General features: G+C 40.7%; 1 protein-coding gene across 5 annotated transcripts; it reads right to left on the reverse strand.

Moving 5' to 3' along the window:
• Nucleotides 1–64: 64 nt before the first annotated feature.
• On the reverse strand, nucleotides 65–12,682 carry LOC102297246 (kinesin-like protein KIF27). 5 transcript variants are annotated; one of them, XM_005916170.3, is made up of 16 exons: nucleotides 12,192–12,682; nucleotides 11,716–11,916; nucleotides 10,292–11,292; nucleotides 9,530–9,673; nucleotides 9,207–9,377; nucleotides 8,865–9,067; nucleotides 5,344–5,465; nucleotides 5,094–5,231; nucleotides 4,484–4,695; nucleotides 3,925–3,987; nucleotides 3,529–3,699; nucleotides 3,225–3,401; nucleotides 2,898–3,104; nucleotides 1,665–1,863; nucleotides 968–1,580; nucleotides 65–772 (listed from the first exon to the last, which is right to left on the reverse strand). In XM_005916170.3, the coding sequence occupies exons 1-16, from the start codon at nucleotides 12,487–12,489 to the stop codon at nucleotides 496–498; spliced, it is 4,197 nt and encodes a 1,398-aa protein (XP_005916232.1). In that variant the 5' UTR covers nucleotides 12,490–12,682; the 3' UTR covers nucleotides 65–495. The 5 variants fall into 5 exon arrangements, with proteins under 5 accessions (XP_005916232.1, XP_014186823.1, XP_014186828.1 ...); XM_014331337.2 differs by having other exon boundaries at nucleotides 2,898–3,125; XM_014331347.2 differs by lacking the exon at nucleotides 65–772 and having other exon boundaries at nucleotides 1,031–1,222; nucleotides 1,336–1,580; nucleotides 2,898–3,125.
• Between the last annotated feature and the right edge of the window lie 1,026 nt (nucleotides 12,683–13,708).

The raw sequence follows: 13,708 nt of genomic DNA on the forward strand, positions 1-13,708 counted from the left end.
TGCAAAAGTAATTGCCCCTTAATTCTAATGCTCTTAATTTATAAATTTCATTGTCAAGTATGTTGGTTTTATTGCATGTTAAAAAATAGTGACCGCATTTGCAAGTTTTTTTTAATTACTAGTGTATAAAATGTACAAGAAGAGAAAGATCACAGCACCCTCACACCAAAATTAGGTTTGAATAAGCCCAGATAATCAAGACAATACAGTGAGGTGAGCATTTTAGTGTGTTTAATAAATTAGATTGTGAAAAGAGTAAACCAATATAAAAAAAAAAATAATTTACACAGCAATCAACATAAAACTACATACATAAAGTGCACACAAACTTGTCATCAAAAAGCTTTATAATCCTGCAACAGTGCAGCATATTAAACCTTAAGCATTCACAATGAAGGATTAAAGATAGTGCTCCATAAACAAAATTGCTTTAACTAATTAATGAAAACTGTCTACGTTTTACGAGAATGTTCCAGCTTGCTGACTGACTTTGCATCAATGTAGTGGATATGGATAATGATAAGTATAAGATGATATATAGAAATACAAGAAAAGAGCCAACATATTTATGGCACATTTATGATTTAAGACATTTGAAAACTTGAAAGGTTTAGAACCGCCCCAAAAAATATGTGGGAAGAACAAAAACGTGTAGGATAAAATTTCTAACCACACTGGAAGACAAATAAAAGGACTGAGCAAAGAGTAATGAGATTTTACTGCATCATCTCTCCAGGTCAACAGTTTGCAGTTCTTATTTTTTATGATGGTGCTGTTGTAGAAAGGTGAAATAAAACAGGAAAAAAAAGCAAAACAAAAATAATTATTGTTACAAGAAATTTAAGTTCTTCTGGCCTGAACTCTAAAACCCCATTAAGTCATTGTATTGAGTGCCTTACAACATCAAACAGCTTTGTTTACTTCCTGGTATCTACTACTGTTCCTGACATCTACATAAATACATCACCTGTCAGTGTTTCTGAGGACTTCTATAGAGTCCTCCAGGATTGACTCAGTGCTCATACCCACAGCAGACGGTCGCCTCCCAGTGGTAGAACCAGAGAGCTGCAGGTCAGCTGGAGTGATTTGCTTCAGATCCCTGCGACACAAACGGACTGGTGTCATCTCCAAACCTTCCCTAGACTCATCTCCTACTCTCCTCCCCAGGGACGGTGTGTGCATTTGGGTGTATTCTGGCATTTTTGTCTTTTTGAGGGTTTGGCTGTTAGAAGAAGAAGAAGGGCACTTGGTTTGGTTTTCATTTCTGTTCATACAGAAATCATTGTGTATCTTTTTGTCCATTTTCTCTGCATGTATTTTTTTGTATGTTGTTACAATATGCGTCCGTGTTTGAACCTCCTCAGGATGAGTTTGGGCTTCATTTGAAGAAATCTGCATCTTTTGCATAGGTTTGTGCTCCTGTGGGCAAGAAGGCTGATCATTATGCTGCAATGAATCGCTGAGGATCACTCTGAGTTTCTTTTTGAGCTGCCGGCTGGTGCTTTTGTAGAAGTAAAGCTCTTTCTCCAGATGCTGCAGTCTGTCTTGTGTTGCCTGTTCTGCCTCTCCTGGAGCACCCTCTGAACACATATGCAGACATACTGTGAAACCAAGTGTCATAAAACAAATTCAAGTTCAAATCCAGGCTCCACAAATTTCCTCACCTTTAAGTTTCTGCAGCAGCAGCTGGATGTTGTACTGGTGATCTCTGTGTTGCTGGGTGAGCCTGCGATCTGTATCCAAGGCCAGACGCTGCATAGCAGCCTCCATCTCTCTCAACAACATCTTTTGCTCTTCTGCCTGAAGTTCCAGCTCTTCACAGTGCAAATGTAGATGGCGCTCTGTCTCTCGAAGACAAACAACCTAAAAGGATAATAAACTTTCTGATAAAGTGATGACAAAGTACTGTAAGTAGGACTATGCATTCATCCATATGTTCATCTGTCTGACTGTCCTATGCTTCTTTTTCAAATCTGGGCTGCAGGGGCAGCAAGCTTCCAAACTTCTCTCTCCAGTGCATTCCCAAGCAAAGTGAGAGATGTAATTTCTCCAGCATGTCCTGGATCTGCCCTCCTCCCAGTAGGACATGCCCAAAAACACCTTACCTTAGAGGTACGCAGGAGGCATCCTAGTCAGACACTCGAACCACCCGAATTGCCTCCTGTTGATCTCTTTATATTTTAGGGACACTACGCTACAATACACAACAATGTCAGAGGGAAAACGGCAACAATCACACACCAGACCTGTGACCATATGTTCTGGACAAGCGGCAGAAATGAGCTTCCTCCAAAGGGTGGCTGGCCTCTCCCTTAGAGATAGGGTGAGAAGTTCGGCCATCCGGGAGGGGCTCAGAGTAGAGCCGCTGCTGCTCCACATCGAAAGGAGCCAGCTGAGGTGGTTCGGGCATCTGACAAGGATGTCTCCTGGGCGCCTCCTGGGTGAGGTGTTCCGGGCATGTCCCACCGGGAGGAGACCCCGGGGCAGACCCAGGACACGCTGGAGAGATTATATCTCTCGGCTGGCCTGGGAACGCCTTGGAGTTCCCCCGGATAAGCTGGAGGAGGTGGCTGGGGAGAGGGAGGTCTGGGCCTCTCTGCTTAGGCTGCTGCCCCCGCGACCCGGCCTCGGATAAAGCGGATGAAGATGGATGGATGGATGAAACAGAAGGAGAAAAAGAGAGCTTTCAGATTCCATATGAGCACCATAAAATCACTTTTTACAGGTAAATTAACAAGTTTTTATCAAACTCTGAGATGATGGGAAAGAAAAGGAAGAGAATTAATAGAGGATTTGAAGACGGAACAAGATATAGAACTAGAAAGGAGAATGTATATGGATTATATGTAAAGCAGAATATTCCGCATATACATATGTATGCAAGTATTTTACGTTACCTTGTTGAAATATTTCACAAGCAGCTCCAGTGCCTCAGGCAGCGACAGGCCCATAAGTTTTCTGGCGACATCACAGAGTTGGGCGGGTTCAGCGTTTTGTGACTGATGCAAAGAAAAGTTTGTGGCCGACAGCTTCTTCTGTTTGTCCTGGATCGAGCGGTTTTTAAACTCAAGTGCTGCATCCAGAGCTTCGATAGCTTCTTCCACCTGGAGAAGGGAATGCGTCTCCTACATCACGACGCACACACATCACTTCACCTAAACATGTACCAGAAATACATCGTGGTCAAATTTACACCATACACACAACACTCCCTTTGTTCTGACCTCCACAGTGAGCACTTGGTTGTCATTCAGCTGGGCGTCCAGAGCGTCTCTTCTCTCTTTAAGCAAGTCTCTCTCTTTCTCCAGTTCCTTCATGGTAACTCCTGCCTTCCTCCTCTGTAGCTGCTTCTCCAGCGACTCCAACTGCATCGACACGTGCAGCAGGTCCTGACTCAGAGCCTGAAAAACAAATTGATAATAAACCTCCTAATTCTACCATTTATATGTGTCCACCTAATCTTTTACTGTAATTAATAAAGTGACTTGTGATAGTATTTAAATTAAACCATAGCAAACACAGTCTGACCTGACTGGAGCACAGCTTCTTGGTCTCTAATTTGCTTTTCTGTCGCACACACGCCTCCCTGTGAATAAGAACCTCCTTTCTCCTCTTCAGCTCCTCCTCCAGCTCATTCAGCTCTGCTCTCTTCTGAAGAACATGCTCCTCTTCCTCCTCCAGCCAACTACTACAACACAGCTACAGTGAGAAGGTGAGGGAGGGAGAAGAAGGAAGGAAGAGGAAAGGAAGGGGCACAAGGGCCAAAAAAGGAGATTGATGAAGACACGACAAAGGTAGACCCTAAAACACTATAAGAAGTTTAATACCTGCAGTTTCCTAAACTAAACTAAACTAAACTAAACTAAACTAAACTAAACGCACTGTCCAAATGACTATTTCAGGGGAACAAGAACAATGTTTTACCTGTTCATTTGTGTCCTCTAACTTATACAGTTTATATACAGTTGAAACTCCAGCACTTTGCTCCTGTAAAAACAAACAAAATCAAACAAACAAAAAACAACCCCCCCCCCCCGCCCCTTATTTGTCATATATTGTTCAAATCTGATATTTCTCTTAATGATAAAACAGTTTTCAGGTGATCACATTATTATATTATTCCTCCATTTTCTGATTAGTTTAAATACATTAAGGTTTTATAAGATAAAGGTCAAACTGCTTTTATGTGAAGATTATAAAGCTGACTCATATTTAAACTTTCGTTAAGCAAAGATAAATATGAAAGTGAGAAAAAGCTAGGCGTATGGATGTTTTTACCATTTTGTAAAACTGTGAAAAAACTCTATTGTTTCTTTTTAAAGTTGATTTTTTTTTTCTAATTATTAACTATTTTTCCTTGGTATTGCTCATTTTGCCCCATCAAGTATTTGGACCAACAAGGCAAAATGCTCACACAAAAACAATTTTAATAAGTTCATCTCTTTATTTTTTATTGTTGTTTAAAATAATCTGTACAGCTAACCTCATTTTCATTTTGTTGGACTTCTTTGTTATTCTCACTGGTCTCTCTCAGGCTGCTCTGAAGCTGTGCTCTCTGCGCTCTCATGTGCTGCAGGCTGTGATACATCTCCACTCGCAACTCCCGTCTCTGCAGGGAAAGTCTTGCAAAAACGCCGGCTTTTCTGCCGTCCTCAGTTTGCCTGTCACGTGTTTCCAAAGACTGAGTTTCCTTGTCTACCACACAAAAGCACACACTTAGAGATGCATGTACTGTTTAAAATAATAGATAACATGAATAAATTTGTCAGGTTTTCAGTTCAAAAGCCAAATTAATCTAGGGTAGACAAGAATCAGCCTGAGCATTAGAGAAATATACTGTCATTACTTGAAAACATGACTCTGAGATGATCAGTGTAGGCAGGTCGTGGATAAGCTTGTGTATAGTAAGTTAATCATTACAATCTTCTTGTCATTGTCATCTTTGAATTTCTAATGATGCTTCTGGAAGCTGCAGGACATTCTGGTTATAAAGCTTTTCATACTTCCTTCGATACACCAATAAATCCAGAGGCTTCAATAGTTCCTCACTTAGCAGAGAGCAGAATACAAAGTATGACATTATCTAAACACACCAGTTTGCTCAAGCTCTTTGATGAGCTCCTCCTTCATGCGCATGTTGATTGACAGATCTCGGATCCTTCTCTCAGTAGCGCTTGCTCTTATTCTTGCTTTCCTCGTAGATCTTTGCTTGAGCTGGTTTTCCTTGATGGCTAGAAAAGAATAGCTGAGAATGTCATAGAAAGGTTCTAAGGCAGAAAGCCATCACTATAAAAAAGGATAAGCCTACAGACAAGTGCAAACCAGAGTGCATGTAAAGTGTACCTGTGGCTCTCTGAGGCTGCTGTAGTCCTGGTTTTCCACCACATGTGTGATTTTCTTCTGCGTTTTTCTCTTCCAGAGCTGATTTTTTCTGCTGATTGGTCCATGTTTGGTTTAAAAAGCGCCTGCAGAAATGTCATTCTATTAGTCCACGGACATCGTTTGACATTAACTTTATACTGAGTTTTCTGAATCAAAGCTTGACTTAGTAAATCAAACACCTGAAACATTTCCAAAACACCAATCAGGCCTATAATACACACAGAACCGAAAATTATGAGTATTTACAATACATATGTTATAATACCATATAGCAGAGGTGTCTGGGGGCCAGACCATCAATCAGGACAGTCATCTATGAGGTGCTGTAAGGGACATTATTACTGAAATGCTCTCACACACACACACTATTGAAATTTTATCTCTCACACACACTACTGAAACGCTCTCACACACACACTACTGAAACGCTCTCACACACACACTACTGAAACGCTCTCACACACTCCACTGAAACGAGAGGCATTTCCGCTGAACAGGAAGTTGTTTCCTGACAAGGAAACTAATGGAAAAAGTGGTAAATTCCAAAACTCTACAAGGATGTCTACTCAGCAACCTGCTAGTACAGCGGTCTCCAACCTTTTTTGCATCACGGACCATTTATGGTCGACAATATTTTCATGGACCAGCCTTTAAGGTGTCGTGGATAAATACAATAAAATAAAACCAGTACCGGTACCAAAAAAAAAAAGATTTATTCATAACACATGGGAAACCGAGTTAACAATATAAATGATATAAAAAATTTAAAAAAAAACGATAAATACCCTGAAAACCATCAATTTCAAACTCGAGTCTCAACTCTTGCGACCCAGTACCAAACGACTCACAGACCGGTACTGGTCCAGGACCTGGGGATTGGGGACGCCTGTGCTAGTAGCCTAAGCGAAGCAGCCGCATTACTTAAGAATATATTAGCTTCTTTGAATCCAGGAATGGATTCAAGTTGCAACACAGATTTCGGCAAGTATGTCCTGTTTCCCCTAAGCTTTTTATATTGGCAACTCAACTGTTAACACTATTAACCACTATTAATCTAATGGTTGGCACCATTAGAATTAAATGGTTAAAATCTTGTCTGTCACAGCCAGACTCTATGTAGTTCCACATCCCACGATCCTTGTTTAATAAAATAGGAGGATTAGACTTCATTTTGAAATGTGATTTTGAGGTAAATAAAATCCCAATCAAGATATCGAACTTTCCCAAACAGACTTTGCATTTTTGGAAAATGATATTTACCCACAACTTCTCCCCATAATTCAACCTTATGGAATAATAGGGTAATAACACTTAATCAAAAATCAATTTTCAAGAGCGTCTGGTTTAAACAAAAAGATTATATTCATAACAGATTTGTTGGATGATAACAGTGTCATTCTAAGTTACACAGACTGTTCAAAATATTGTCTAAATTGTTCTCAAAGAGAATATAACAAATTTTGTGAACTGGCCCCACTGCCTCTGCTTCATTTGATTAAAAACTTTATGATATACAATAATTTCTCATCAGTGCTCCCAAATTTATTGCTAGGACAATGTCAGCTGTTTGATGAAAATGCAATAATAAATTTATTAGTAGTTTCTTTAAAGACAAAATATTTCATAGTTACGACAGAATGGTTACATGGCATGGTTCTAATATAGTTATTTCAGATACACTGGATAAAGCATACTCGAAATTTATGAAATGGCCTATTCTACCTAAAGTTAAAGAAACACACTTTAAAGTAATAAACAAAATGAATCCTGTGGCAGAATTTCTAAAAAAGAGATTTGGCTTTGAGGTGGATCAGTGTTCTTTTTGTACTGATGAAAATGAAACCCTAGAACATCTTTTTTTTTCTATGCCCTATCACACAATCCTTTTGGTGTGACTTAAAAAATTGGATTTCCCTAAAAATTAATGATGTGCCACCATTTGAATTACATCATATATTTTTTTATATGGATCGTCGAGCATTGGGTGTCTCAGACATTGTTGACATCATCATACTTTTGAGTAAATATCATATCCATTGTGCTAAATGGAGGAACGCTAAGCCTTCTCTCCCTGGTTTTATTAATGGTTTTAAGATATTTTTTTCTTTGCTATAAAAGACAAAAAGCAAATATGCCAAAAAAAATTAACCAGGATAATGCCTGTCTCCTTCTATTCTAAATTTTGACTTATGCTGAGGCTAATATATTGTTAAGTAATGCAGCTGCTACACTTAGGCTACTAGCAGGTTGCTGAGTAGACATCTGTGTAGCCACTTTTTTCCTTCAGAGATAAAATTTCAGTAGTGTTTGTGAGAGCGTTTCAGTAATAATGTCCCTTACGGCACCTCATAGTGATCTACCAGAACCTTTTCTCTATTTTACACATTTTTTCATGTAGAAAAACAGAGACATGCTATATAAGATATCTCAGGTATTAAATATGTCATTAAATAGCTTTACACAGAAAGCTTCACTCATCCAGACCCACTTAAGATGAAAGTGGGTCTGGATGTGGCCCTCGATGTAAAATGAGTTTGACATCCCAGCGTTATATAGAGATTTGCTTCAATTAAAATCCACTCACACTCTTCAAATAAACACTTTCCGTACAGTTTAATGTCCTTCACTGACAATTGATGAGGCAAATAGATTCATTCATCCAATTCAGGATCACATGGTGACTCCTTATTTCATTATATGTGACAAATGCAGAGGAAGATGATCAAACCAAGAGGGTTACTTTAAAAAGTGCAAAACTTGCTTTAGCTGCCGGTTCAAACCTGCAGAGAAATCGAAAAAAATCTAAAAGAATAAAAAGAGAAACTGAAAAACTTGACATTAGATGTTTTTGCCTTTGTGAGACGTTTGCTTGGCTGCACAAACCAAGTGAAGAGTGGTTTGTTGTCTGAACAGGTCGCTGCCTAGCAGCACAATATGCAGTCATCCTTGACAGCAAAATTGCAGCGTGTCGCTGGATTTTCAAGTACACACAACACACTATCCAGCCCTTTTTCCAAAACTGATATGCAAAGTGCAAAAGCGGCGTGGAATAAATGCAGCAGCATCTGAAGAAAACAACTTTTTACTTCTTCAAAGTCCATCCTCGCACTACACATTTAGCTTAAATTGCCTTAGACATGAATAAATGATTTAATGCCTCAGATTTTTGGGATTGCTTGTTTAGCAGAATACACTAAAAAAGATTCTTCAGCCTCAATAAACATAAAGCAATAGTTGTGAATAAAATGCAGCTTAAATATATAAAATCAAATGTTTATTTATTCAAATAATTAATCATTAGGGATTCTATACCAATCATGTAAATTTCATTTAACCAATAAATTTAGCATATTGCACTGTATTTATGTAACAGAATTACAGAGAAAATTGACATGTAGTTAAATTAGTTAAGTCAGCATTTGGAGTGTAAGTTACTTGAAACTTACTACTTATTTTTGCACAAGTAAGAATGCTGCTCTCACCTAAATCTCGGTCTGCGCATAGATGTGTCATTCTCATCCTCTTCCTCCATCTCTGGTCTGCCATCTTTGCTCTCTGCCTGCTGTTTTAAGAGCGGGCAGTACACGTCCTCTTTTTCCTTGATTTCAGCCAGCAAGAGTTGGCCATGCATCTTAAAAGCTGCCATTACCCTCTCCAGCGTATAGGCTGGTGGACTGGAGTGAATCTAGAAGGCACAGGCACAGATAATAAAAGTCACAAAAAAAAACATTATAACAGACCAAACAAAAACAACAAAAACAAAAATAAAAAAACCCTCACTTATGGACACCAACCTAACCCACACACTACCCACCGCTACCTACCTTCCTGGGAGGCCTCCACATGCAGCTGTGTGTGATCAGAGGGACACTGTGGGGTCTCTTGTACTCAGACCCCCCCACTTCCACTGTTGCCCCTGAGGCTGTCCCCCGAAAGGTCATGAGTTCGCCACGAAGGCGATCAATCATTATCTGCTGGTTCACCAGTTGTTCTGTCTAAGCATTTGCACAGAGGCGCACATTTAAAGAACAAACGATAACACAGCAGACATGCCTTAAATTCATCTTTTAATTTTTTTCCCCGTAAATAAAATATACTGATTTCTGCATCACAGAGCAGCTCTTTATTGCAGTGTTCTCCTCCTCACCTGTATACGTAATCGCTGCTTTTCTTCCTCTAACGACATAAGGTGAGTTTTCCTCTCTTGAAGGAGTTTCTCGAGTTCCTCCTTTACCCGTCTCAGTTCTGCATCTTTCTGCTCCAACAGTTGCTCGTCTATGTGGAGAGCTTCCTAAGCATACAAAAGAGAAACTGGATAGGATAGCAAGCCTATAAAATTGTACAGCTTGGCTTTTGTTTATGTAAACAGTTCCATTTGAGCCATCCTGCATTTGTTCACATCACCTTATCAAAAGCTCTCAGAGGATAAGATATTCCAGCCGAAATGTTGACAACTTGTAACGGAAACAAAGGAATGACCAATGATATACCAATGGCTTCACTTCTTTCTACAGCCTCAAATCTAAACGGGATGCAGTCATTCTTAGTTTACATTAGATATGTCAGTGGTTTAAAAAAAAAAAATCCATATTAGACTTCAGTTCTTTAACGGCAATTCCATCAGCAGTTTGAATGCTGTCAGTCTGAATACGCTTCTCCTATTCTGAATAACAGGTATCTATGAGGGTACAGTAATATATATAAGACACCAAGCTCATTTACATGCCTTTGTTGTTGTTTAATGTAACAGGCATGTCCACATGTTGGAGACACTAGCCATCTTTTAGGCTTCAAGGTAAGCAAATAAAAATCTCTGAGGTTTTTTGCGTTACTTTTTATCAATTGCTTGTAATCAAAGTTTTTGCGATCTCTTCATGGCAACATCCCTTTTAAAATCTTTTATAGTTACCTGGCATTTTTTAAGCTCTTCTCTGAGGTTTAATGGAGCAAAATGGTCTCCCTCCTCCTTTGAACACTCCATACGAGTTGGAGGTGAGTAACTGACAGCTCTGAGTCTCTCTTGCCAATCCTCCAGCCGCTCCCTGAAAGAAGGACTTGGAGAGGGGCCAGAGATATTCTCAAGCAGAGCAGCAGCTTCCTCTGCCAACAGACGGTACTGTGACGTTTCCTCTCGGCTTGCTGTCCTATCTGGTTCAGATACTTCGGTCTGACAGTATGCATTGATGTCACTTCCCTCTTCATATCTCTGACCAGTCTTTGCTTTTTCTGTTTCCACCTCTCTCTCCTTCCCTTTCAACAGCTCTCTCAGTGTCTCTACTTCATACTCCAGCTCCCCTAGTCGAGCATCACTGGGGTGCCAGGTTGTAGAAGGGCATGATTTAACCTCTGTTTGATCCGGTGTTTCTCCTGGACGGTTCTGAACGGATCGGGCCGTGGATGCAAACTGCAGGACGCTCAGAGTGTCAGCTACAAAGTGGTCGGAGGGGCTTACACACGCCACCATTAGCGTGTGGGCGCTGCCTCCTAATGAGTCACGAAGGAGTCGAGTTATCTTGGCATCACGGTATGGTACGTGTGCACTGCAGGAGTTGTTAGTGTGCTGATTTCGACTTAGCTCTGAAAGTGCACGAATAACGTTGCGCAGCGCAAACAAGTCTGTGTTGATATGAGCAGACTCTTTCAGTTGTGTACCGGTGTTCCCAGTATTTCCAGCACGTTCCAAGCCTGCCAGGTCAACCAGACAGAGCTTAGAGGAGCGGACAAACTTAAAGGAAGAGTTCTTGCTGTTGTGGCAGGATAACATGACCTGAAGGGTGAGGATGGTATGAGAGCGACTAGAGCGCTCGTTCATTCCTGTGGTGCCGGTGTGCCGGAAAATATTTCCCATCTCTACATTGTTGAGCAGCTCCGCTGCTGAGGTGATAACAACCTCATTGGCTCCCACCACCACTGGAATCACACAAAGAGACTTTTTAGTCAATGAAACAAGACTGTTGCTTCCCCTGTAGGCAGACATTCACACAAAATGCCTAATCTCACTGGATCATTTATCATTCACTCATTAAATGTGCTGAAAACAATTTTACATATTATTACAAGTAGGTGCACCGCAGAGTCGCTGACTGTAAATGATTACACAGTATATAATATCTTTTGCAGTACTTGTGATTTCTCCAGTGCGCTCTCTCAAGCTTTTTATCCTGAAATACACACATGTTAATAACATCACAACGGTCTATCAATCGGATGAAACTCAGATGGATGGTCAAAAATATAGGATGCTGTTTGTCATCTCTGAAAGTGTATGGTTTCTACTTTTTTATTTCCACTCTGAATATTAAAATATATGTAAAGGTAGAAAAAGTTGATTACCCGTGTTTCCCCTCTCATCTTCCCTGATACGAAGCTCTTTGTGGGTGGTCTGCAGCTGCAATAGGTCTCTTAGTTCCTCCCTGTAGACCTCAATGTAGGACACCTTCACTGTGACATCCACAACATCACTTTCCTTCCTCTTCTCCGCCAGGTATAGGAACAGATCCTGGGCTGCGTGGTCAATAATTCCCCCCTCTTCATCTATGGAAGGTTTTGGAAAAAGAGAATTACAGTTATGAAGTTAGAAAGTTCAGATGATTAATGGGCCTTAGAGAGCACAAACAAAACTCCTAAAACTGCTGTGTTTAAAGACTCAAGTCCACAGATGTTGGTTTTTCCACATTAAATAAACAAACCCCTGAACCCCTTAGTTCCCTTTTTCCTACAATCCTTGAACTCATCAGTCACTTATCAGTCAGAGTGGTTAAGCTCTGTGTTGGAGCTTAACCAATTTTTTTGGTTAAACTTCACATTACCTCGGCTCCTTCTGCCCAGTGTGTACGTCTTGCCTGATCCGGTCTGCCCGTAACAAAAAACGGTTGCATTTTCACCGTCGACCAAACGCTCCACCAGGCTTTGGACGCAGGACTCGTACACCTCATCCTGGCTGACTGATGGTCCAAACGCGTTGTCAAAGGTGAAGAGTCGGTCCTCACCCACCATCACCTGTCCGGTCCCCGGCACTACACGCACACACACCCTGTGGTCGTGGAGGACTTCTTTGGGGAGCAGAGGCCGGATACGGACCGCCACCCGCACACACCCTTCGCTCATGACGTCCTGATGTCTTTAAAGGAGCTCTTTAACTTGTTTATCTCGATAGTAACAAGAATCAATAAACACAAATTCACCGTAACACCTGGTCACTTTTTTTCGGGCAATCGCTTGTCGCGCTCTTGTTAAACTTTGTGACATCTCGTTTGTTGTCGGTCCTCGGTTGCCCGGGAAACCGCTGCCGCCGCGGTTGTGAAACCGGAAGTGGGGATGTTCAAGAGTACTCGTGGAAGTCAGCGCCATCAGGAGTCTGAGATTTACTTGATTTATAGTTTTGTTAGGTCTTTTTAAGATATGATGACTTTCATTTGCCGTACAGCGAAACCGATCATATGAGACAACCAACCAATTGTTATTTAACTCTATTTTTAAGACGACCGGACTCCTTTAAGTTTGCGAAGAGGTTTGAGCTCTTACTCAAGTCTTCTCCAATTCGAAAGATTTCAGTTTCTACTTTACAAAGGTATAGAGCAGTTTTATTTACACAGGCATTTGCTTAGTGGTTAGTATGAGTGTATAGTTTAATTTTTTGTCTGGTCATTCTGGATAAATACGTATTCTTTTAGATGTACAAGAATTCTGAAACAGAAATGTTTCCATGTTCAAAGGTATAGTGTGGTGAAACAGGCCATGTCTGTCCTGGGATAAAGTGGAGGAGTGCACAGAAGCTGTTTACAAGAGGGGAACGAGCACACTCGTTTCCTAAGGAAGCTGAGATCCTTCAATGTGTGCAGCAAAATGTTGGAGCTTTTCCTACAGATTGTTGTGCTCAGCGCAGCTTACCTCACTGTGGTCTGCTGGAGGAGCAGCATCGGGGTTGGTGACACTAACAGACTGCATAAACTGATCAGGAAGGCAGGCTCTGTGATTGGCTGCAAGTTGGACACTATTCTAGCTGTGGTGGAGAGGAGATCACTGCACAAACTGTGCGATGGGTCATGGGTAATCCTGACCACCTTCTGCATCACTTACTGGACAACAGCAGAGCACCCCATCTAACAAACTCAGCTGGCACGAAGAAAATACATGAAATCTATTATACCACATGCTATCATCCTAATAATACAGTATACCTTTCAGGCAGACTGCATCTGCTAGATAATTTATTATTATTATTTCAAATTTTAGCTTAAGCCTCTCAATATTCAGCTTAACACAATATCTGTACTCCTTCATTATGCAGACTGCAGAAATCTCTCATCTGAGGAAGGTTTCCATC

Source organism: Haplochromis burtoni, unplaced genomic scaffold (assembly GCF_018398535.1).
Source record: "Haplochromis burtoni strain Fernald_Lab_line unplaced genomic scaffold, NCSU_Asbu1 Contig_18, whole genome shotgun sequence".
Taxonomy (NCBI): Eukaryota; Metazoa; Chordata; class Actinopteri; order Cichliformes; family Cichlidae; genus Haplochromis; species Haplochromis burtoni.

Coding starts and splice junctions, on each gene's coding strand:
- LOC102297246 (XM_014331337.2), bottom strand. CDS start 12,489: ATGAGCGAAGGGTGTGTGCGGGTGGCGGTCCGTATCCGGCCTCTGCTC. Junction 9,674..10,291: donor AAGAGCTTAAAAAATGCCAG/GTAACTATAAAA, acceptor TTGTATGCTTAG/GAAGCTCTCCACATAGACGA. Junction 1,581..1,664: donor GCTGCTGCAGAAACTTAAAG/GTGAGGAAATTT, acceptor ATATGTGTTCAG/AGGGTGCTCCAGGAGAGGCA.